Here is a 26499-nt window from a genome sequence, read left to right as displayed (position 1 = left end):
TACTCAGTGACGTATCCAGGAATGCAATCAGTATCTTTATGTAAAGTTTGTACGATATCTGTACGATAACAATACCATTTCTCATATGATGCACATTTTTTTTAGTCATCTTAGAAACACTGTTACTGGGATTGATTGAACAGGTCCATGTTATTGTCATGTAATAAATCACACTTCCATTTATTTGTTTTAATTCATGAAATGATTTGTGAATCCTAATTCTTTTACTGTGAGTATGAAGAGGCCATTTCGAAGCAGGTGCTATCTCATCATTATGCTCATCTGAAAGGTTTTAATCATTCATGATTAACATTATGCAAAAAAGCCACCTACTGTATGCGTTAACAAGAAGAGCTCCAGTGTCATAAATAACTCAATGTCACGCTGAGATTCAAACATTTGAATATCTCACTTGGTGAAATCTGTTTGAAGAGTTCACTGTATGTGGTTCTGCATTATTTTATGAATTTAGAGCAATACAACTACTGCGACAACATTTGAGATGATGATTATGGTATTCCAGATATGAGAATGTTTGTGCATATCAACTCCCAACCTTTGGGAAATCAATTCCGTTTTGAATTTGAGAATGCACAAAAATATTTTAATCTGTTAGCGAAGGAAGTGGGTTTGCATGTACACTACCGTTCGAATGGTTGGGGCCACGTAGAAATGTCCTTGTTTTTGAAAGAAAAGCAAATTTTTTGTCCATTAAAATATCAAATTGATCAGAAATACAGTGTAGACATAGACAACTTCGGGATGCTAGCCTTCTAGGCAGAGTTCTTCTGTCCAGTGTCTGTGTTCTTTTGCCCATCTTAATCTTTTATTTTTATTGGCCAGTCTGAGATATGGCTTTTTTCTTTGCAACTCTGCCTAGGCCAGCATCCCGGAGGTTGCCTCTTCACTTTTGACGTTGAGACTGGTGTTTTGCGGGTACTACTTAATGAAGCTGCCAGTTGAGGACTTGTGAGACGTCTGTTTCTCAAACTAGACACTCTAATGTACTTGTCCTCTTGCTCAGTTGCGCATCGGGGCCTCCCACTCCTCTTTCTATTCTGGTTAGAGCCAGCGTTGTACGAGATCTTCAGTTTCTTGGCAATTTATCTTCATGGAATAGCCTTCATTTCTCAGAACAAGAATAGATTGACGAGTTTCAGAAGAAAGTTCTTTGTTTCTGGCCATTATGAGCCTGGAATCGAACCCACAAATGATGATGCTCCAGATACTTAACCAGTCTAAAGAAGGACAGTTTTATTGTTTCTTTAATCAGCACAACTGTTTTCAGATGTGCTAACAGAATTGCAAAATAGTTTTCTAATGATCAATTAGCCTTTTAAAATTATAAACTTGGATTAGCTAACAACGTGCTATTGGAACACAGGAGTGATGGTTGCTGATAATGGGCCTCTGTACACCTATGTAGATATTCCTTAAAAGAATCTTTAAAAAATCTGTCGTTTCCAGCTACAATAGTCATTTACAACATTAACAATGTCTGTACTGTATTTTTGATCAATTTGATGTTATTTTTATGGACAAAAAAAGGAGCTTTTCTTAAAAAGAAATAAGGACATTTCTAAGTGACCCCAAACTTTTGAACAGTAGTGTATATTTAATGGCATGACTCCCCTGGCCCAGCATGAATGTGGATGCTAACGAGGACTGGCATGTTGAAAACCGAATGCGCCACTCCTCTCCTCCCCTGGTACACACAACAGTCAGAAGAGAAAGGCTTCGACAGAAACAAGCCCTGATTCTAGACTGCTGTCTGCTTCTGTGAGAAACTGATTAGATGCCATTTCTCAAATGTTCTCCCTGTGCGCATGTGTGTGCTCGCAAAATGTTTTTGTTACATTACTGCACAAAACCATAAAAAATAAGGACGCATGTAGGATATTCATTTGAAAATAATCCTGCAGCAACAGAAAATGTGAATTGTTAAGTGGATTATTTTTCGTTTGGGCAAATCAAGTCTGACATTTTAGAGAGGCAATTACACACTTCAGAAGCCTTTTTAAACCTTGAATACACTACAAGTTCTTGCCGTGCAGGAAAATTCTCAGCAACAAAAGAGTTATCAAATTAAGATCCTACATCTGTATGTGATCATTAATATAATTTGTGTAATCAGATACCATTAAATAGTGAACATAAATTATTAACTTCTGTATGTTGAGAGAGCTATAACCTTAAAGGCATGAGTTTTAGGGGGAAAACACACATTCATTTTGATAACATGACATTTGCCTTGTGTCACATGGGACCATACGCACATACGGAACAGCTGGTGGCTGTTTACATGGAAAGGGCACACTCAATATTGTACCATTGGAAGGAAAAAAAAACACACTACCACACATTCATGTAGTATCAGTTCTTTTACTGGCATATATTATAAATATTTTTGAATATTTACACTTAGAAAATAGTATATTATTTTCATATATATATATTCCAACATGTTGGCATTTCCCCAAAACTGTACAGCTTAATCGCATAATAAACTTATCCTACAAACCTGAGACACTAGAAGAAAAGAAAACAGCAGAGAACTTTTTGAAATGCTTGCTACACAGTAGCAGTTATGTACCAAGTACAACAATGAACATATAGGACCCAGTACAACCTTCAAGTCAACAGAAAACCAACTACACTCTTCACAAAATATGTTTCATAACGTTGTAGTATCTCATAATGAACAATATCAACCATCTATCGCTGATCCATAGGCGAAAGAAAATGTTTAACATTTATCATGTGATGTCAACTGGTGAACAAAAGACATCATGGTCCTCCAATGCCTGTCATTAACCATACACCATTCTCCTTTATCCACAACAGAAAATCCAGAGGAGTAACAGAGTAAGCACCCCATCCAGTCCAGTGTGCTCCAGTATATTTGACCAGTGTTCTCTCAGAGGGGCTCATCATAGGGCACTGCCAGGCAGTGTGTTGGTGATCGACCATTTCTGTCCAGTGCATTTTTGAAGGACCAGCTGGTACCCAAACTCGTTGTCATTGCTGGCCACCAGCTCAAGGCATCGCTTCGATTTCCTGTTCTGAATGGAACCTCCCTGAAAGGAAAAACGGGTGGATCAAATTACAGTGGGATGCGACAGCATCATTGGTGTGCATGTCGTTGATTGCTGTGTCACCTTAACCCCACAGTGCTATGAATTAATGGATGGGGTTGATGTGTATAGCTTAACAAGCACCCGCAGCTCTGTTTTGTACTGATTTCCCTTCGGCACCAGCACTGGGGCCTTCCCAGATAGTGTTCTTGCTTCGTGAGCATGCTGATGCTATCTACCATAATACTCAGTAGCTCTCTCAGTAGGAATGCCAAGATTATGTGATAACAGAAGAAGATAACATTAGATGGGAAGAAAACATTTTTCACACGTCACCTGAGAAAACAACCCTCACACTTACAGGAAGAAACTCAATCTTTGTCACCTAAGGAATCGTGTGCTTCGAAGTGTCTCTCCATCTCATCTCTCATTCCCATTTCCCATAGAGCATCTAGTCTTGAACCAAAATTAAAGACCATTTTAAAACGGTTGCCTTTCCAGCTTGAGTCTTCGTTCTCCTGACTGAGAGGTGACAGGTGAGATTCTCTGATCCCAGGCCCTGAAGTTAGAGATAGTGAGCTTATCTGATCTGTGCAGTGACTCCCATCACACTGGTCCCAACAGTTGAGTCCAACACAAAGCTTTAAGGCCTCCACGTACATGTGAGAGACTCGCCACTCTAACAAAAGGGAATGAGAGATGAGATGGAGAGACACTTCGAAGCACACTCTTTAAAGAAAGAGGCCAAGGGCATGTTAAGGTTCAGAAATTCAGACCAATACACATCATTAAGATTTGCACTAACCAATTGATAATTAACATTGCTTTTTATGAGGGATTCATCCTTATATGTGGAGTCAACAACCACCTCTAAGCAATCTCGTTGCCAACTTGTCATCAATGTTTTGTTGCACATTCAGCATACGGATGATTTGGTCAGGTTCATTTGAAAGTGAATTAATCAAAATGACAAGGAGTCTAGTCGATGTCACTCTGATTCAGGATATGATAAGTTTTCATTAGAATAGAATAGAATACTGTCTGTTAAGTTAAGAGTGCTTGTCAGGTCTTGCATGCCTAAAAGCCATGGAATGAAACAATTATCTGCTTGAGTGCATTCTGTAAAATACATGGGGGACGGATACAGTTTACATATTCACTAATAGTTTTTCATCAGTAATCAACATCTCCACGTGTAGTAATGGCTGTCAGATGTAGCATGAAATATAACATGGTGGATTCCATATGTTCAACCAAATGAAAGAACCATTAGCCATTAGATACACCTCATTGGCCACATGGTGCATATAGCCTTGAATGAGTCCAAGGAAAACAACATTACCAGCAAATAAGATATGACAAAGAAAACTAATTGAGCTACACAATGCAGTAGAACCAAAAAGTCCCATATGAAAAAAAGTTGTACATGTACTTTATGTTATCATTGCTGATGAATTTATTTCAGCTCATCAATTGTTAAGACTATGTATGAAATTGAAGTTGTTTCAAAATATAAAACAATAATACACTTGTTTTTCATTCTGTCATTATCATACTTTGCCAGAGGCGCATCCTGAAATATTTACGAGGTGTCTACCAAGCAGCTAAAACACGCATTTATTTACAGAAAATATTCATCATTTCATCCTGATTCTACTCATGACCATCTTGCAGCAGGAAGCCTGCCAAGTTACCTCAGGGCTTCGGCATAATGTTCTTAACCTGATGTTTCGGCTATACATGGCTAAATAGCAAACATTTTCTGAGGCAGTTGAATTCCAGTGGGTCACTGAACACTTCAGAACAATTTCACACAAAAAATATCAGCATTACTCAGTCTTTCTCTATCTGGGAAGTCAACATCAAAAGATGCTAAACACCAATAACCATTATAACCTTCAGGGTGCTTAAAAAGCCTGCGTTCTCTCCAGGAGAAGCTGCATTACAATACAAGGCCCGAGGTTGAATTTTGTTCTGGCAGAAGACCATTCCTGTTTGCTCCCTGTGCTTGATCCTGTGGGCTGCTGCCAAATCAACATATTGATTTGCTATAGAGAGTGAGCCAGTGAGCCAGAATGATAATGGTCCTGGGTTCACAAGCAGGGGTGAAAGGTTAACCAACTCTCCTGCGTTCTTTCATCTAATTGATTATTTTTGAGTGAACAGTTTGGGAGTCTGTGTGTTAATGCATGCATGTGTTTACGTGTTGTGTTACATAAGGAGATATTATGGGCTGTAGTATGGAGACAGAGGGTTTAGGTGTAAAGAGCCCTGCTTGGGAGACAATCTTAACACGCCGATTAAACACATCTAATTAGCTTTCTGTTCATCCTCAGTGCTTTTACTGACTCGATGACATCACCTTCCCAAGTGCTTCTGGGAAGGGTTTACAGTGTGTAGGCCGACATGAGAGGGAGAAGATACACCATGTAGTAGAAAAGCACAAAGGATAGTAGAAAACAGAAGCACTTGGGAAGGTGATGTCATCGAGTCAGTAAAAGCACTGAGGATGAACAGAAAGCTAATTAGATGTGTTTAATCGGCGTGTTAAGATTGTCTCCCAAGCAGGGCTCTTTACACCTAAACCCTCTGTCTCCATAATACAGCCCACGCTACAGCCACCTTAACTGCTGACAAAATCTTTACAAATACAAACACCCACTTATTTTCTTCTGCTTCCCAAGATACATAACAATTATTTAACTTGAGGAGAGCATGTTGAATTTCCACTATAAGGCTCTAAAGAGAAGAAAAGTCACACAATTGTCAGGCACATTCAACCAGAGAGATTCATTGATTGCTGCTCTTCTCCTCCTCTCCACCTCGTAGAATTTAAGTGTGGTAACGCTTAAGCTAGAATGGGAATAGGAACATTCCTCCTCGCTACAGTACTGTACCACCCTATGCTTGAGTTGTATTGATGCATTTCCTTTTGAGGTAAAAAAACACATTTCACACTATGTCTAGCAGAAATGTGCTCAATAATCCATGGTGTCTGACTCTATTCCTTCTTAAATTATACAATGCTAAACCAAGAAACCACCTACAGAAGAGCCATGTAGATATGTGAAACGTGAGATCAAGCATTTCAATCCTTTTACACTCCTATACTTCACCCCTTTTCGTAGTATCCAATTGGTAGTTACAGTCTTGTCTCATCGCTGCAACTCCCGTACGGACTCGGGAGATGCGAAGGTCGAGAGCCGTGCGTCCTCAAAACACAACCCAACCAAGCCGCACTGCTTCTTGACAACGCCCGCTTAACCCGGAAGCCAGCCGCACCAATGTGTGCACCTGGCCACCGTGTCAGCGTGCACTGCGCCCAGCCCACCACAGGAGTCACTAGTGCACAATGGGACAAGGACATCCCTGCCGACCAAATCCTCCCCTAACCTGGACGACGCTGGGGCAATTGTTAGCCGCCCCATGAGTCTCCTGGTCGCGGCCGGCTGCAATAGAGCCTGGACTCGAACCCAGAATCTCTAGTGGCACAGCTAGCACTGCAATGCAGTGCCTTAGAACGCTGCTCCACTCGGGAGGCGCCAACTAAGAATTTTACACAGTTCCATCAACAATGATCTCCCCAACATAATCAAAGAACAATTGCATTAAGATGTAAAACTGTGCTTGGCAGCATTTCAATAAAAACCTTTGAACGGAACATACAACATGATTTCCTTCTCAGTAAGTTCACAAGGCATCACACTAATGTCAAAGCTATAGAAGCAAATAGGTTGAATCCATAATTGACAATACCTTGACTTTTAGGAGGTTAGTGATAGAGATTCAACCAATCCCGGCATATGACATACAGTACATACTAGTGTATAATATGTTTTCAATGTCTCACTCCTTGTTATCATTTTTTGGGCGGGATATGGTACTGAACCTACAAGTGTCTAACTTGTGCGGGCATCCACTCAAAATAAATAAGTGATCCACCAATGGAGAGAAACATACGTCTTTATCTGAAAACACAATTCCTAGAAGTTGAATTCAAGGTTAGCACCCCACCATTTTGAGTGGATATTTTGAGCGCATACATTATGATGACTGAACATGATCAGAACGGTTTTAATTGCACCTTCAAAACTGGGTGAAGTGGGTGACGCACTCTTCAGACCATGTTGATGTAGCCCTCATTACAGGCCACTGTGCTCAGCGAGCCGGTCCAATAATGGAGACCGAGAGAGTCATTATGATGCATTTACTGTTGTGGAGAGGTCTGTGGACCGTAAAACTCTGTTATATCTGTGACACTCCTTAATGGAGACCAATCCAACCCCACTGAGCACTGAGCCGTAGATTTACGTGAATATTACCGCTTAAAATGTACCCAAGATACCTACCTCCACTGGTGCCACATTTACTAATGATCCAACTCCCTTACAACAAAGTATTAATTTAGAAAATGGCAAGTCAATGATCTTTCGCTTGCTGGTCTATTTTCAGTGAGCAGTCTGAGTGTGTTGGTCAGGTCTGTATGGTTTCTTACCTGAGTAAATAGCCAGTGGAGCTTCATGCGCTTGGCTGTGGCGTAGCTACACTCGATGAGGCGTGGTCGGCTGTTCACATCCACCAGGCACTTGTTGTCATCGTCATCGATGGTGGGACTGAGCACCCCTACATGTAACTGCTGAGTGCTGGTGTAGTACACATTCTGGAATGACAGAAGAGACAGCACATACATAAGCTACTGAGAGCTGGAGGCATTCAAGCATTTCACAAAATGTTGATTTGTTTTAGGCTTTTCACTAGGACTTACTTCACCCATATGGCATGTCTATTCATGCAGCTACCCTCACTGAACTGAAGCACAGGGCAGGAAATGGCATAGTGTGGGAAATGGCTTATTGTTTATTGAGAAGAGCGCTCTCCATAAACAATACAAATCGATCAGCTAGCCCAAACACTTCTAATTGCACTCTCTGATGCGGTCCTTCCAGACCGTATTTTCCAAGGGCACTTGAGTGCCCATATTTAGCTAACAGGCCGTAAAACACCACTGGAAGGAAAAAGCATCTGTTTGAACTGAGCGGAGCAGCAGAGGTAGTTGTGTGTGCTACAGATGGCAGCTGCATCTGTGCTCGGACTCCATCGGCGTGCGTATGAGGGATGAGGAGGCTTGTCTGCACATGTGGGGTAGCTAGACATGTTGGGTAGCTAGAACCCTGGGAGAGGCGGGGGAATGTAACAGCTGGAGGGGAGGGAGGACATCACAGCTGGATAGGGGTGGGGATAAAGGTGGTAGGGAGCACAGGGTTACATTAGGAGGTGTTTAGTGCTACCTTGTCGTTCGCAAACAGTTGTCAGAAATACACTGTGTATGTCACCTTAAACTACCCCATCAATCATACAGGTAGAATACATCTCTTTAGAATGACAAGGCTGCCAATGTTTTTGTATTTATTTTCGGTCATACCAATTACCCCACCGATGACATTCTTTAAAAAAGTATACTCGGTCATAACGGACTTTATATGGGCAAATAAAATTCATAGAATACAAAGTGTTACATCTTCCTAAATCCGAGGGTGGTTTTAACCTTCCAGACTTGGCATTGTATCAACTCGCTACCCAAGACATTTCCTTGCGACAGTTAAATGTATTAAAGAGGAACAATGGGATACATATTGAAGACGTGCATGCTCAACTCCAGAATCTTTTTACGTGTCTATTTTCAAAAGGATAAAGCTATGAACATTAACAACTTCATAGTTAAAAACACTATAACGATATGGAAGAAAATAAAACGGATTTTACAAGATCCAAACCAAACAGACCGAGTGCTCACATCCCTATCATCCAATACATTCGCTTACGCAGGATCTGTAGTACACAGAGTGACTATGACAAACAAGCCGACTGCCTGGACGAGCTTTTCAGACAGCAGGGTTACCCAGAGGAATGGCTGCATGACGCAAGGGATTATAAAAAAACTATGACCAAGAATGACATCCTCACATCCAAATCACCCTTCCCCCTGACCAACGAGTTCAGAGTTCCTTCAATACTCCCCACTTGGCAAACAGTTTGACCATATCATAAAAAAACACTGGCACATCTTGAGGCCTGATTCACAAATGGAAAAGACATTTAAAGAACCCCCGCGGGTAGTCTTTTGACGCGCCCCCAACATCAGTCAAATGGTGGTGACTCTGATCTTCCACCGGTGCCACGTGACACATTCCTAGACAATGTGCCGGACGGACGGTAATTACAGATGTGGCCGATGTACCCAGTGTAACTTCACGAACAATGCACACAATGTTCAATCACCCTATCATGGGCAACAATTTGAGACAAGGATAGCATAACACAGGAGTAATATCAGGACTCTCGATCAGAGAATCCCTGTGGCTACGGATTTCATGGATTGCTCTCTGAGATACATTGGTATCGAACATGTTAAGACTCTTAGGAGGGGGGAGATACTGATCATCTACTACTAAGAAGAGAATTGTATTGGATTCACTATTTGTCGGCCATGTCTCCTAAAGGTCTAAACCAAGAGTTTGATATCAGACCATTCCATGAATATGTCACGTTGATTTGTCCTGCCATATTGGTCTCAACTTGGTCATTTTGTAAATATATTAGATTTTTTTGTAACTACTGATACCAAATGATTAGAGGTACACAAGTTGTTTTTGAAATAGGTCACTAATTATATCTATGGTCACTGCGCGTTCCGCATGTAATGGTCATTTGGGCGGGTATTCCAACAGTTTCCAACGTAATCTAATTACATTTGCCTAGGTTTGAACTTGGACCCATTTGTATGTATATAATACTTTATGACCATATGTACAGTACTTCTGTGATTAATTATGATTGAATATGCGCAAAAGGGAATTGAATTGTTTCCAGATGTAGCCATGTGTTGTGTGTGTCTGTAAGTTGATGATCATATGTATAAGTTTGTTTAAAAAAAATACGTTTTTAAAAAAAGGGAAAATGAAATATTATAATAAAAAAAGTGAAAACTATCCTCACTATCAGTGGGAGGTAAAGCAGGAAGAAAACGACATCAGTAGTGGTATGAAATGTAAACGGATTCTAAAAGGAGTAACAGCACTGTAACCCGACAACTATTCAACAGAGACATCTGAACAGATTTCTAACATTAATGAGTTCTTAAATTAGCCTGCTCTCGGGATGTGAGATTGGGTGTTACAGTATGTTTTCTCTGGAGTTATCTGTTAAGAAAAGTGTGCAAGGCATCTTGGGAAAGATCAGCTCCGACTGGCTTTCTTTCTTGTAAGAGATCACAGGAGATTCCTCCAGAGCTTTAATTTGTAAACCAGCGTAAACATCAATACAGGTGCAATGAGTGTGAATGGTTTACCATGGAGATGTTTGAATAGGCAAGGATGACAGTGGATGCAACTTTTTGCTTCACTTTCAAGGATTAAACCACTTTTTACGACACATCTGGCTAAAAGATTACTGTAGCTCTGTTGGCATAACTTTTATAAATAACATTGACACCTTTTGGAAACAGAAGATACTCTACAGGAATGATGGAGTCCATCTAAATCATGATGGTACTTGGACCCTGTCCTCCCATTTCAAGGCTGTGTTGAGACAATGACATACCGGTGACCCAAGCCCTGCTCAAATAATCCCTACCATTGTGATGCTGAGTTGTTGTCGTGCTGCTGCAAATGTACAGTTTCCCAGGAGAGTTATCAGTCATAATGTAAGTAACCTAATTTATGTTCCTCTAACTGCCTTGCATGCCTCTGTCAATCCGACAGCTATTGTCAGCAGTAATCATGCGCCTAAACGAACCTGAGTTATGCTGTAAGCACTGATACGGTTTGCCCTAGTAGGAAGCCCACTGGGAGTAGTTCACCTTGCACTATCAGCTCAAATATAAACATCACTGTCATGTCTACCTCTGATAAACCTCCCAGTAAAGCAATAAAAACAATAACGCAACACAAAGGTGCTGAAAATAGCCCACATTACCATACTGTATGTAGCCAAATAAACAAGGTTGATGAAATCAATACCTTGCTAGTAACAGATAACATTCATATACTGGATCTCTGAATCGCACTTAGATAATTATTTGATGATAAAGTGGTAGCAATACATAGCTATAAAATCTACAGAAGAGACAGGAATACCAATGGGGGAGGTGTTGCTGTTTATATTTAGAGTCATATTCCTTTAAAACCTAGAAAGAATCTCATGTCAAATGCTGTAATATGGCTACAGGTTCACTTGCCTCACCTAATGCCTATTCTTGTGGGAAGTTTCTAAAGACCACTAAGTGCTAATCGTCAGTATCTGTATAATATGTGTGAAATGCTTGATGATGTGTGTGATATCAACAGAAAGATATATTTTCTGAGTAACCTAAATATTTGACATCAAGCTGTCAACTGAAAATAAAAGCTTCAAACTAACCAGTGCCTGCAACCTGGTTCAGGTTATCAGGGTATACCAGGGTATTTACAGAAATCTGCTCTAAATGGAATGTAGTGATCATACAGTAGTAGGCATATCTAAGAAAACCAAAGTGTGAGCCTAACATAGCGTTTAAGAGATCATATAAGAGGTTTTGTACTGATTCCTTTGTTGAAGATGTAAATAATATTTACTGGTCTGTGGGTTTTAATGAGGAGCAACCAGACACTGAACTTTAATCATTTATGAAATTGCTTATTCCATTTACTAATAAGCCAGCACCCATTAAGAAATGACTGTAAAAACAGCTAAATTCACATAAATTGATGAGGAATTAAACAATTGTATGGTTGACAGGGACGAGACATAAGGAAAGGCAAAAAAGTCTGGATGGCTGCACAGCCAATTGGCAAACATACTGTAAATTGAGAAATCATGAGACTAAAATGAACAAAAAGAAGAAGAAACTGTACCATGAAACAAAGATATAAAGCATGATAGTAAAAAAGCTTTGGAGCACCTTAAATAACATTTTGGGCAAAAAGGCAATGATTCATTGAATCAGATGGCTCAATCATCACAAAAAAACACTGATATTGCCAACTACTTCAATGATTTCTTTTAATTGGCAAGATTAGCAAAATTAGGCAAGACATGCCAAAAACAAACTCTGAACCTACACATCCATGCATAACTTACCAAATTATGAAAGACTTTTAGAGAATGACGTTGGAGGGGATGGCTGCCGTTTTACCGGCTCTTAACAACTGTGCTATTTTGTGTTTTTTCACATTGTTTGAAACTTGTTTTGTACATAATGTTGCTACCATAATGTTGCTACCATTGTTACCGTCTCTTATTACAGAAAAGAGTTTCAGGATATCAGAACAGCGATTACTCACCTCGAAGTGGACAAAGGTTTTTTATTTAATGAGTCCGACGCGAAGGATACACTGTTTCTCCGAGACCAGGCCCAAATCCCAATCATTTGCATGAAGAAAAGGAGGTACAAGGGGCAGAGATCAGGGTGCCTTGTGAAAATGTGTTGGCGAGTGGATATCCACCTCTACCATCCGTTCTATTGGCCAACGTGCAATCACTGGAGAATAAACTGGATGAGCTCTATTCTGAGACTATCCTACCAACGGGACATTAAAAACGGTAATATCCTATGCTTCACCGAGTCGTGGCTGAACGACAACACGGATAATATACAGTTGGCTGTGTTTTCCGTGCATTGGCAGGACAGAACAGCTACGTCCGGTAAGATGAATGGGGTGGTGTGTGCCTATTTGTCAATAACAGCTGGTGCACAATGTTTAATATTAAGGAAGTCTCGAGATATTGCTTGTCTGAGGTAGGGTACCTCATGATAAGCTGTAGACCACACTATCTACCAAGAGAGCTTGCATCTATATTTTTCGTAGCCGTCTATTTACCACCACAAACCGATGCGGGCACTAAGACCGCACTCAAAGAGCTGTATAAGGCCAAAAGCAAACAAGAAAATGCTCATCCAGAAGCGGCTCTTCTAGTGTCCGGGGACTTTAATGCAGGCAAACTTAAATCAGTTTGACCTCATTTCTACCAGCATGCCACATATGGAACTAGAGGGGGGGAAAAAACTAGACCACCTTTACTCCACAGACCCATACAAAACTCTCCCTCGCCCTCCATTTGGCAAATCTGATCATAATTATATCCTCCTGATTCCTGCATACAAGCAAAAACTAAAGCAGGAAGTACCAGTGACTTGTTCAATACGGAAGTGGTCAGATGACGCGGATGCTACACTACAGGACTGTTTTGCTAGCACAGACTGGAATATGTCCCGGTATTCATCCAATGACATTGAGGAGTATACCACCTCAGTCACCAGCTTCATCATTAAGTGCATCGACAACATCATCCCCACAGTGACCGTACGTACATATCCCAACCAGAAGCCATGGATTACAGGCAATATCCGCACCGAGCTAAAGGCTAGAGCTGCCGCTTCCAAGGAGTGCCACACTAATCTGGACACTTATAAGAAATTACGCTATGCCCTCAGACGAAACATCAAAACAGGCAAAACGTCAATAGAGGACTAAGATTGAATCCTACTAAAACCGGCTCTGATGCTCGTCAGATGTGGCAGGGCTTGCAAACTATTACGGACTACAAAGGGAAACCCAGTCACGAGCTGCCCAGTGACTCGAGCCAACCAGACGGGCTAAATGCCTTTTATGCTCGCTTCAAGGCAAGTAACACTGAAGCATGCATGAGAGCACCAGCTGTACACACCTCCAAGCTGTGTAAGGGCTATTTGACCAAGAAGGGGAGTGATGGAGTGCTGTATCAGATGACCTGGCCTCCACAATCACCCGACCGCAACCCAATTGAGATTGTTTGGGATGAATTGGACTGCAGAATGAAGGAAAAGCAACCAACAAGTCCTCAGCATGTCGAAACTCCTTCAAGACAGTTGGAAAAGCATTCCAGGTGAAGCTGGTTGAGAGAATGCCAAGTGTGTTCAAAGCTGTCATCAAGGCAAAGGGTGGCTACTTTGAAGAATCTAAAATCTAAAATATATTTTGATTTGTTGAACACCTTTCTTGTAACTACATGATTCCATATGTGTTATTTCATAATTTTGATGTCTTCACTATTATCCTACAATGTAGAAAATAGCACAAATAAAAAAAAAACTTGAATGAGTAGGTGTGTCCAAAATTTTGACTGGTACTGTATGTTATGGCTTTACATCATCTTTAATTAAAGCATCTCCCACATATTCCAGGTAGAGTCGCAAATACCCCAGGGCAGCTGTCTAGGCCACTTACCTTTTTCTATTTTCACTAATGACCTGCCACTGGCACTGAGTAAAGCCTGTGTGTCTGTTTATGCTGATGACTGAACATTATACATGTCAGATACCACAGCAAGTTAAATCATTGAAACACGTAACAAAGAGCTGCAGCATAACAAAAACTAAAATCATTGTATTTGGGACAAATCATTGACTAAACCCTAAACCTCAACTATATATTGTAATGAATAATGTGGAAATTGAGCAAGTTGAGGAGTCATGGTCAACTGTCATGGTCAAAACATATTGATGCAATGGTAGCTAAGATGGGGAGAGGTCTGTGCTGCTCTGCTTTCTTGACATTGCTATCAACAAAACAAGTCCTGCAGGCCCTAGTTTTATCGCACCTGGACTACTGCCCAGTCATATAGTCAAGTTCCACAAAGAGGGAAATTGTCATGTATTGTCATGTTATGTCTTGTCCCTGTGCTTTCTCTTCTCTTCGTTTCCCCCTGCTGGTCGTATTCGGTTACTTTCTCTCTCTCTCTCTCTCTCTCTCTCTATCGTTCCGTTCCTGCTCCCAGCTGTTCCTCATTCTCCTAACGACCTCGTTTACTCTCTCACACCTGTCCCCTCTTTTGCCCTCTGATTAAGTCTCTATTTCTCTCTCTGTTTCTGCTTCTGTCCTTGTCGGATTCTTGTTTGCTTTGCCCTTGTCCCGTCCTGTCGTAATCTGCCTCTTCATCAGATGCTGCGTGTGAGCAGGTGTCTCTGTCCTCTACGGCCCGCGCCTACCCGGAGGGACCAGCAGTCTGTTGCCGCTAGCCCTGCTATTCTCCTCTACTACTAGAAGGGGAACTCTCCTGTAAAGATAGAGGATTTATGTTTTCCCTGTTTGGACATCTCCTGTAAAGATTGAGGATTTATGTTTTCCCTGTTTGGACATTAAAAGACTCTGTTTCTGTTAAATCGCTTTTGGGTCCTCACTCACCTGCATAACAGAAATAGGTAAATTACAGTTGGCCCGGAACAGAGCAGCACGGCTAGCCCTTTCGTGTTCACAGAGAGCTAACATCAATGACATGCATGTCAATCTCTCCTGGCTCAATGTAGTGGAGAGATTGACTGCATCACTACTTGTCTGTTTAAACGACTAGCACATAGCACAGACACCCATACATACCTCACAAGAGATGCAACCAAGGGTCTCTTCACAGTCCCCAAGTCCAGAACAGACTCTGGAAAACGCACAGTACTACATAGAGCCATAACTACATGGAACTCTATTCCACATCAAGTAACTCAAGCGAGTAGTAAAATCTAATTTTTAAAAAAGGATAAAACTAACACATGCACTCTACACACGTACAATGTAATGTTGTAATTACGTTGTAGTGTGGTATTATACATTTTGTATTGTAGATATGTAGTGGTAGAGTAGTGGTGTAATAATGTGCTGTATGATATAGTTTTTTTTGTGTGATCTAATTGCCTTAATCTTGTTTGGATCCCATTGGCTCACAGCAAAAACGTTACCTTATTCAAACAAATGTTTTGTTGTTGTCTGTTTTAGTCAAGTACAAAACTACATTTAAGAAAAGTACATATCTAAAGATGACTTTTCAATATTGCCTGCTCTCTAGTGTTCTCACTACTTAGAAAAACACATTATAAGGCTTCCCTCCATCCCCTTTTTATGACGGTGCTAGCAGCCACTAGTGCTAGCTAGCTAGTTACCAATGACCGAAACATTAACCTAGCCAAGACCAACAACACAAAGAAATAGACTATACAGCTATAAGTAGTGAGTGGAGTTACAAACAGACTGTACTTAACAAGTTAAATGTTTTTTTTACACACATAGCTACGTGTAGCCTAATTGGACACCGCGTCCCTACATTTCCCACTCTGAATAGCCTGAATCCACAGGGCTCTTCTCGCAGGCTCTATTTCCCTACGTGGGAGCATTGCGAACCGTAGGTTGTGATTTTTGACCTGGCTACATGTACATTGAGAAATGCAGCAGCTTTTCAGCATGTTTTGTTATTTCTGTATAATTTTTTTCTTTTTTTAATAAAAAAATTGATGATGAAGTTGCCTCTCTTACAATTGGGGTCAATAGAAAATAATGTGGTCCTTATTATTATTATGTGAATACCAACTAGGACTATAGGGATCCTTACAAAATACAAATACTAGTCAGGATCACATAAAACTCTAGGCATTGTTCTTAGCCCAGGGCTAGCTAAGCCACATGCTAGACTGGCCCTGGGCTAGCTTAGCCTGTGTTCACACAAGCATTTGTTAACCCTGGGCTAAGCTTGAGCCCCGGGCTAAGGATTCACACTTGTATTCCAAAGCCCTGGGCTAACTGACAAACACAACATGCAACCAGCATTATATCTATGACACCTGACCAATATTATAAGCAATAAGACATTTATTAGCACATGATTTCCTCTTGCTCCTTGTCAAGCATTTGATTTCCAACAGTGATGGTTTGAATAAACCTTGCTGTCTGTCCGTCTAACCTAGGAAACAATGTTTTACTTTTGAAATTCGATCTTGCCCCTATGGGTCTACAGACCTAAGTGGAGTCCTGCTATGCACGAAAAAAAAGGGAAAAAAAGAAATCAATTTAATTTTTCTGATCCAGGCCAAATTATGCAACAATATTATTATCATGAATATATCCAATTAAATGTCAATACAAAACCTATAAAAAAACGAAAAGAATTTAGCATTTGCTGCCCTTCCAGCTGTAGAGTTTGTAGCTTTAGTTGGCTAAGTGAGAAGACATTAGCCAGCCTGCATAGCGACCATTTTTTAGGCATAGCAACCAAGTATTTTGTTTTTTGTCCTCAGATGGAGGGTTTAAATAGTATCAATTTACTAAATGATGTGCAGAATGCATTAAAGGCATCATCACAAGAATATGTCAATTAAGTGACATTGCATATTTTGTGATTGGACAGTGAGCATTCCAGGCATTGTTCTTGACCCTGTTTCACACTGGCTATTTTGGCACTGTGTTTTCTGGGGCTAGCCCCGAAAAGTTTATGCTAACCCTAAATGACTGAGCAGGGCCAGCTAGGCCTGGGCTAAGGTTGGTGCTAGCCCACTTTAGGATGTGCAAGTGTAAAGACTTGCTAAAGCCCGGGCTAAAATCTCACCTTCTGCAAACTTGAGAGAAGTCTATTCAGAAACAATAGAACCAAATCTCTAAAAAGAAATGACTGCTGTGCATATTTATGGCCGAAAAATATACAACTAGGTAGCCGTTGTAGAAAGTTATTTTAGTTTCCATTTTGGTTTTGGCTTAACATTTACATAGTCCAAGGTATTTCAGTTTTCAAAACATTATGGAAATTGTTAGAGAAGGTGAGGCTGATAGTGCAGAGGCAGCAGTTGTGCTGAGATAGGACTGTATCAGGCTGCCAGCCTGACCCAGATAGAAACAGTGTCAGGGGATGCTCTCCATCTCAACAGCACTGTAGTGGCTTCCTGGAATTATCTACTAATGCCTGTCTGGAAACCGGGAAAGTATACCTTTTCTAAAAAAACTACTGGATTCAGTTTTTTTCTCTCTCTCTCTCTCTCTCTCTCTCTCTCTGATGATAACGAATACAAACACAAAGTGAAGAAAGAGACAAGTTTTGTCTAATCTCTGAGGAAGCTTCCTGTAAGTTTACTCCTTCCTGCAGACTTGTCACTTTTGAAGTAGAAACTATCTACAAATGGATTCCACTTTGCATTCTGTCAATACAACACAAATGCAGCTTAGGCTGAAGTTCAGAAACATAAAGCCCATGGTGGATGGGGGCCCTTGGCAGCGAGGTGAATGATAAGTGGAGTCCTGCTGGTCAGCTGGTAGATCATGACGGCTGCTGCCATTACTAAGCCATAAAAGCGACGGGTCGTACTGTAGCAGAGTCGTGGACTGCACTTCATTGATAAGCCTCATGCAAGATAAGAAAGGGTCAAAAGGAGGGATAAGAAAAGGCGGACTATACACATGGGAGATTTGACAGAGACAGAAATGATGTAGCAGCGATGTGGGCTGAAGAGGGCTCGAGGGGGTTCTAACCTGAGGTGTCATCCCATGACAGAGGTACAGGATGGGGACATTGTCAGTGTCCGGTCCCTGGTCCAGACACAGGTCACTCTTCAGAGAGTTCTTCAGCTGAGGGAGGACATGCACACAAAGGGAGTCATAATTTGATATGTCACTCAATCGGCTAGTTCAGGGAGAGGTTAGCTGTGTGACAGAGAATCAATGAGACCTTGAATTGATTATATTCCCACCTATCACAACGCCCTATTTAATCAAACCAGAGAGCAGGTTTCTGGTATAACTTCAAAACAACACATGGAGGCAACACTTTCTGTTCTTTGCAGAACAACATGACATAAAACATAAATGGGATTTTTAATTCAAACATGAAGCCTTGTGTTTGCACAGTTATTTCAATCTGTAGCAGCATTTATTTTAAAGATCTAATCAACAAGTTTGTGTGAGGAGAGGGGAGGTACTCTGGAGACTGGGATTGGTGGCTGGGAGGATTAAGATGTGTTTGCCTTGCTGTTCGTGAGGACAGGATTAGGTACGGATATGACATTACAAGGACACAGCCAGAGACTGTGCCTGTCAACTCCCCACTGGCACAGGAAATGTCTCATTCTGTCTGCTGATCATTAAAAAGCCAGGCAGGGAGTGAACATGATGGAATAAAGTCTAACAGACAACGTATAAAAATTTCACTGAGGTTCCATGAAATGAAAAAAATTATAACGTGCAAGGTTCATGTATGAGTGAATAAAACCTGGGGCTGCTTGTGTGGTGTGGTAAGCATAACCTTTAACCTCAAATGCTGTGCTGAACACAGTCTGCATTCTGGATAACGAATTCTCTGACAAAAATGATTGACAAGTTCATGAAATGCACCTAGCAAATGCAGTGTAATGAGGATATGCTATTTTCGAACCCACTTACTCCTTGAATTAATTTTAATAAGGCTGACCTATTTTCCTCTCTGTATCTTTCTACCTTTCATAATAAATGGAAATACGGAGAAGGAAACCAACCATAAAATGAAGACTGTACTCCAATGAGACCACTTTTTGGGTGTGTCACTGTAGATTCAGGCATATTGCACTGATGCACTGTGGCCACACAGAAATAAAGCTGTTTGTGTTGAACATGAATTGCTAATATAAATACTGCCAGCGTGCCCTCATGGCCAGAATACAAATTCAGAAACATTTGTCTAGCATTCCTGAGAATTCCATTTGCCACACAGGCAGATCTCTGTGAGAGGAGGTGATATAAAACAAGCTCTGCTCACCAGCCCCACAACTGCACAACAATATGTGCATACTCAATGGTATACCCTCATGAATACACATTTCACTGTTTCTTACACGACAGTGCACAATGCTCTGTTCATGTGTGCATAGACTACACAATAGACAACCTTTTATATACTATGTATACCAAACAATATTGAGTTGTGTGTACCCCCCCTTGCCCTCAGAACAGCCTCAATTTGTCGGGGCATGGACTCTACAAGGTGTCAAAAGCGTTCCACAGGGATGCTTGACTCAAATGTTGACTCAAATGCTTAACACAGTTGTGTCAAGTTGGCTGGATGTCCTTTGGGTGGTTGACCATTCTTGATACACACAGGAAACTATTGAGCGTCAAAAACCCAGCAGCGGTTCAGTTCTTGACACAAACCGGTGCACCTGGCAAATACTACCATACCCCGTTCTAAGGCACTTAAATCTTTTGTCTTGCCCATTCATCCTCTGAATGGCACACATACACAATCCGTCCCAATTGTCTCAAGGCTTAAAAATCCTTCTTTAACCTGTCTCATCCTGTTCATCTGCACTGATTGAAGTGGATTTAACAAGTAATATCAATAAGGGATCATAGCTTTCGCCTGGATTCACCTGGTCAGTCCAAGTAATGGAAAAAGGCTTCTGTTTTCTCCCAGAGTCTGAGTTCCTGCACCTTTTCCACATCATGTCCAAGCTTTAGCGTGCCAACCCTGGCAGTGCACACAAAGACTGAGGCTATGGTAGGCATGTCCACATGTTTCAGAGCCAAACTGCCACAGAAATGCATCTCTCTGTGAAATGAATGTATTCCTAACTGCAGTCATCCAAATCGTAACTCAATGGATGATTATTTGTTCAGGCATGGACCGCATGGTTTATTCTGTGGAGACTTTACTTGACATCGCATTTCCATGTTTGCAGAGGGCATGTTGCTTACCACTCCATATGCAATGGTGTCTGTGTACATCCTCATCTCTGGGTAGATGTTGACCAGGTACCACCGAAACGTCTTACAGTGGAGCCTCTTCCTCAGGGCCTTCCTCTCAGAGATATCTCCAATGTCTATTCCTGAGTCCTACACACACACACACACACACACACACACACACACACACACACACACACACAGAGAGAGATAAACAGTTCGGCAGTGATTGCTGTAAAGATACAAATGCATAAAGATATCGTGCATAGGAAAGGACATATGTGCCAAGCTCTTAGGTGGAAAAAGGAATCAGATTCCCAGTTTCCCTGATTTCAGAGAGGCAAGACTCACTGAGGAATAGTTAAGTCCGTTTCAATGTGACATAACTCCTGCGAGCCCTTCATGTTCCCTGTATAAAGAACCGCAGGACTAAGTGACTGACTTCAACATCATCTGCCATTTCCTCTGAGTCCTCACGCTGCCACAGTCACACTCTGGCCCAGACTTCCTTCTGCAGCAAGCTGCCGCTCCTGTCCACTCTACCCTAATTATCTTAATTGCTGCCTCGCTGACAAACTTAAAAGCTGAAGCAGACCTGATAGATCCAACATCAACTGCAATGGAGGCAACTTGCAGCCGACTGAGATACGATAAATGGACTGACGAGAGTCTAATAGACAAAACAGCAACAGCTGTGACTTGAAATAAAGTTTCTAATACGTTTGGACAAAATAAATTCACGAGACTAATCCTGAGACCAAATTTCCCTCCAAGCTTGTTGAGTAGAATTGCAGAACTCAGTTTATCGATATTAATTTAGAGATTTGCCTGCTGATGCTCATCTATTTGAAAGGAGTTTTTACATAATTGTGAGTATTGAGTGCAAACAGGAAAACTATTAAGTATCTAATCAACTCAGCCTTTGTTCAAAGAAACACCAGGCATCCCTGCTAATGTACTACAACATCTATATGTTACACAGTTGAAGTCAGAAGTTTACATACACCTTAGCCAAATACATTTAAACTCAGTTTTTCACAATTCCTGACATTTAATCCTGGTAAAGGTCAGTTGGGATCACCACTTTATTTTATGAATGTTTAATGTCAGAATAATAGTAAAGAGAATTATATTTCATTTCTATTTCTTCATTTTTCTTTCTTTCATCACATTCCCAGTGGGTCAGAAGTTTACATACACTCAATTAGTATTTGGTAGCATTGCCTTTAAATTGTTTAACTTGGGTCAAACGTTTCGGGTAGCCTTCCACAAGCTCCCCAGAATAAGTTGGGTGAATTTTGGCCCATTCCTCCCAACAGAACTGGTGTAACTGAGTCAGGTTTGTAGGCCTCCTTGCTGACACACACTTTTTCAGTTCTGCCCACAAATTCTGTAGGGTTGAGGTCAGGGCTTTGTGATGACCACTCCAATACCTTGACGTTATTGTCCTTAAGCCATTTTGCCATAACTTCGGAATTATGCTTAGGGTCATTATCCATTTGGAAGATCCATTTGTGACCAAGCTTTGACTTCCTGACTGATGTCTTGAGATGTTGCTTCATTATATACACATAATTTTCCTTCTCATTGTAACGGCCGTTGTTGGTGGAAGAAGGTGAGGACCAAGGTGCAGCGTGGTATGTGTCCATATTTATTCAAATGAACACGGAAATAACAAAAATAACAAAGAGAAACGACCGAAAACAGTTCTGGCTGGTGCAGACACACAACAGAAAACAGAAAATAATCACCCACGAAACACAATAGAAAACAGGCTCCCTAAATATGGTTCTCAATCAGGGACAACGATTGACAGCTGACTCTGATTGAGAACCATACCAGGCCAAACACAGAAATAGCAAATCATAGAAAAACTAACATAGACAACCCACCCAACTCACGCCCTGACTATTCTAAAACAAAGACATAACAAAAGAACTAAGGTCAGAACGTGACACTCATGATGTCATCTATTTTGTGAAGTGCACCAGTCCCTCCTGCAGCAAAGCACCCCCACAACATGATGCTGCCACCCCTGTGCTTCATGGTTGGGATGATGTTCTTTGGCTTGCAAGCCTCCCCCTTTTCCTTCAACCATAACGACTATTTTTGTTTCATCAGACCAGAGGACATTTCTCCAAAAAGTATGATCTTTGTCCCCATGTGCAGTTGCAAACCGTAGTCTGGCTTTTGTATGGCGGTTTTGGAGCAGTGGCTTCTTCCTTGCAGAGCAGCCTTTCAGGTTGTCAATATAGGACTCGTTTTACTGTGGATATAGATACTTTTTTACCTGTTTCCTCCAGCATCTTCACAAGGTCCTTTGCTGTTGTTCTAGGATTGAGTTGCACTTTTTGCACCAAAGTACGTTCCTCTCTAGGAGACTGAACGAGTCTCCTTCCTAAGCGGTATGATGGCTGTGCGGTCCCATGGTGTTTATATTTGCATACTATTGTTTGTACAGATGAACGTGGTCCCTTCAGGCATTTGGAAATTGCTCCCAAGGATGAACCAGACTTGTAGAGGTCCACAATTTTTTTCTGAGGTCTTGGCTTATTTCTTTTGATTTTCCCATGATGTCACGCAAAGAGGCACGGAGTTTGAAGGTAGGCCTTGAAATACATCCACAGGTACACCTCCAATTGACTGATGATGTCAATTAGCCTATCAGAAGCTTCTAAAGCCATGACATAATTTTCTGGAATTTTCCAAGCTGTTTGAAGCCACAGTCAACTTATTGTAAGTAAACTTCTGACCCACTGGAATTGTGGGTCAGAGTAGATGTCCTAACCAACTTGGCAAAACTATAGTTTGTCCACAAGAAATTTGTGGAGTGGTTGAAAAACGAGTTTTAATGACTCCAACTTAAGTGTTTGTAAACTTCCGACTTCCGTCTTCTTCACAATACAGGTGTAGGATCTTAATTTGAACCAGTTAACTACAGCAGTAAAATAATCCTGCTGCAACAGTTAATTTGAAGAATTTATTTTTTATTTAACTAGGCAAGTCAGTTAATAACAAATTCTTATTTACAATGACAGCCTAGGAACAGTGGGTTAACTACCTTGTTCAGGGGCAGAACAACAGATTGTTACCTTGTCAGCTCGGGGATTCAATCTGGTAACCCTTCGGTTACTGTTCCAACAGCTTTAACCACTAGGCTACCTGCCGCCCACAAGGCTACCTGCCGATTTATGTGGTTTACAATAATGGACATTTGTTTAGGTGTTGATACATTTTTGATAAGGGAAAATTAAGTCTGACATTTCAAAGTGGAATTTACAAACTTCGGATGCCTTTTAAACCTCAAATACTCTACAAGTTTAAAATGTCCTGCATTGTAGGAAAATTCTACTGGGTGATCAAATTAAGATCCTAAACCTGTACACTAACGTACACACTCACTCTTTATTTACAAATTACCACTAGCGAGACAATATTCCCCTCCCTGACCACTTGCCCACCCTCCATTAAACATGGTTCAGTAGACATGTTTCAGTAGACCCCATCCAGTTAGCAGCTGACAGACTCTCACCTCCTGGGGGATGTTCCAGGCCATGTAGACATGGCTCTTAAACTCGTCCATCCAGACCTCCGCCACCCTCAGGGCGTTCCGTCTCACGTGAGACGTCAGGTCCTCAGTGTAGGGCTTGTGGGCACGCTCTATATGGGCGATACGGGCACAGGGCAGGACTTCCACACTGCCCCCACACTGCCACACCTGGTGTCACACATAAAAAGACAGAGGGAAAAACTTGGTTAATCATCAGTTGTGCCGGACAGGAAAAGACCCAGAGCAGATCTAGAGCTCTAGAGGGTGCTCCAGGAGATAGACTCAGATCTGAAGCCTCTTACTCTGAGGCTGACAAGGCTACATAAGCGCCACCTCTCTACTTGATCCAAAAAGCATGTCAGATCCAACCAGGAAGAAAACCTGGAGACACCGCTCCTTGGTCCAGATAATACCTCACAGTACTGAGGGTGCCAGAAGCCTCATCAAAAAGGAGCACCATGTTTTCACTGACATCTGACATGCTGTGTCTGACTTAGTGGGGTAACAGTTTTACTTGCTGATGTGAGATGACATTTGGAGTCCCAGTGCCTTGTGCTTAATGTCATGATTAATGGCTGCTAGGAGAGCGAGAGGGAGAGAGATAGAGACACACACAGCCAAAGCGAGAGAGGGAGAAAAGAGAGTCTGTGAGAGAATGAGAAAAAGGGAGAAGGAGAATTCAGAGTATGTCAGTAACAACATTCCTACAGTATGGCCATATATCCTGCTCTTTCTTAAATCTAGTGTAATGCTGTGAATCACTGTTGTGATAAAACTGTCTGCTCTTTGTCCCCTGTGGCTCTGTATATCTGTGCTCTGCCTGCTTTTATCTCTCTGCTCCGGCCCTGAAGAGCTCATAGCCTCCAGCCAGGAGCCTCTCTCCTCTCGACTCCCTCCACAGCACAGCACTAACTGACATCCAACCGAGCTCCAACGGGCTAACATTCCATCCTGAGAATTCCTGCACACCGACATTCATTCCACATCTCCTCTTGTCAGGTTCAACGCGCAAAAATTCACTACAAAGCTCTGATGTTCTTCCAGAGTTCTTCCAGAGTTTCTGGAGAGGTAATGCTCATTCCACAATGTTATCATTTCCTACATTGCTGCCCACAGCACTGCCTGAACTGGCATGGAGAGTAGATCCGCCTCAGCTGTCTGCAAGGAGTTTTCCTTCCTCTGTCTACCTATAGCACTCAGGGACAGCCACAGAAAGCTCTAAGTCGTCTATCAGGGGATACGAAGCAGGACACATACATACACGCACACGCACAGACAGACCCAGAAAGAGAAACAAGAGCACACAGAACAACACACAATTACAGACCACAACAGTCAGACTACAGCGTTACAGGAGTGATACAGCTCAATGACGCAAGTCCTGTAATTGATGATGTCTGTGACTGCTGTGCTATGATCTACTTCCAAGGATGAGGCACTCTGTCACATTCTCTCACAGAGGCGTTCAGTCTTGCTTTCCAGAGTCACCTCCTCTCCTCTGTTTGCTGTGCTCATTTCTCCATGGTAAACTAACCAACTGGCAATGTCAACACCCACAGTCCTATTTCCCCATTCAGAGTTTCTACTAAACAAACTGAAGGGGCAAAACAGGCATCTGTGAAAAAGTAACGTACATGTATGTCAATATTTTCACCTGACCTGAGTGAACCAAGTGAACTGGTGTTAATACACTACAGACAGAGAACAGACCAAAATCTTCATCAGTCTTTGATTGGAGAGGTGCAGTATAGGTCCTCAAGAACATCAAACTGCTCTCATCATCATTATCCTCCAATCTTCTCAGCCCTTATGGCATGGGGCAGAGTATGGACACGCCAGATGATGACCTCAGTCAACCTTTCTTCAGGAAAACCATTTCACAACCCACTCATTCTCTCTCCCACATGTCAAGACTGTATTTCATGCTACAGGAGCTGTGTATACCAAGCATCACAGAGACTGTGTTATGACATAGTTTTCCAGCCATTGGCTTATTACGTCAACATTGTGAATAGGGTGTTGAACGGAGCAGTTCACAACATACAGCGTACAATTGGCTTTGGAATCTATGGAATATATCCTGCCTACAATAACTAATATAGTAAAACAGTCTCAAATCCTATGGACATGAATAAAAAGTCAATAATTTTCTTTTACCTGACATTTTCAGTAAATTACTTCTGTGTGACACATAGGCTACATTAATAGTCATTCTATGCAGTATGTGTGAATTTCCATGCAGTCTGCAACTACATTTGCAGTTCCAGCACGTACTTATCAACCAGAGATACCTGTTGCAGAGCATACTGTAGGTGCATGCTATGTCTCCTGTTTATACACAACATGACTGTATTGTATACTGTTTATATGGATAGGATAGGGCTAGGATATAAATGAG

The 26499-nt window shown here is 41.5% G+C and overlaps 1 protein-coding gene across 1 annotated transcript in view; it reads right to left on the bottom strand.

Moving 5' to 3' along the window:
• Positions 1 to 2366: 2366 nt before the first annotated feature.
• Positions 2367 to 26499, bottom strand: part of LOC115113634 (polypeptide N-acetylgalactosaminyltransferase 18-like) — an 87638-nt gene continuing 63505 nt past the window's right edge. The window contains exons 7-11 of the mRNA XM_029641495.2: positions 24084 to 24269; positions 20564 to 20701; positions 18371 to 18466; positions 7570 to 7734; positions 2367 to 3077 (exon numbers count right to left, since the gene is read on the bottom strand). Coding sequence (XP_029497355.1) covers positions 2931 to 3077; positions 7570 to 7734; positions 18371 to 18466; positions 20564 to 20701; positions 24084 to 24269 — 732 coding nt within the window. The 3' untranslated portion in view covers positions 2367 to 2930. The remainder of the gene's footprint in view (positions 3078 to 7569; positions 7735 to 18370; positions 18467 to 20563; positions 20702 to 24083; positions 24270 to 26499) is intronic.

The sequence above is a fragment of the Oncorhynchus nerka genome, linkage group LG28, assembly GCF_034236695.1.
Source record: "Oncorhynchus nerka isolate Pitt River linkage group LG28, Oner_Uvic_2.0, whole genome shotgun sequence".
Classification (NCBI taxonomy): Eukaryota; Metazoa; Chordata; class Actinopteri; order Salmoniformes; family Salmonidae; genus Oncorhynchus; species Oncorhynchus nerka.
This window is presented reverse-complemented; position numbering and strand designations above follow the sequence as displayed.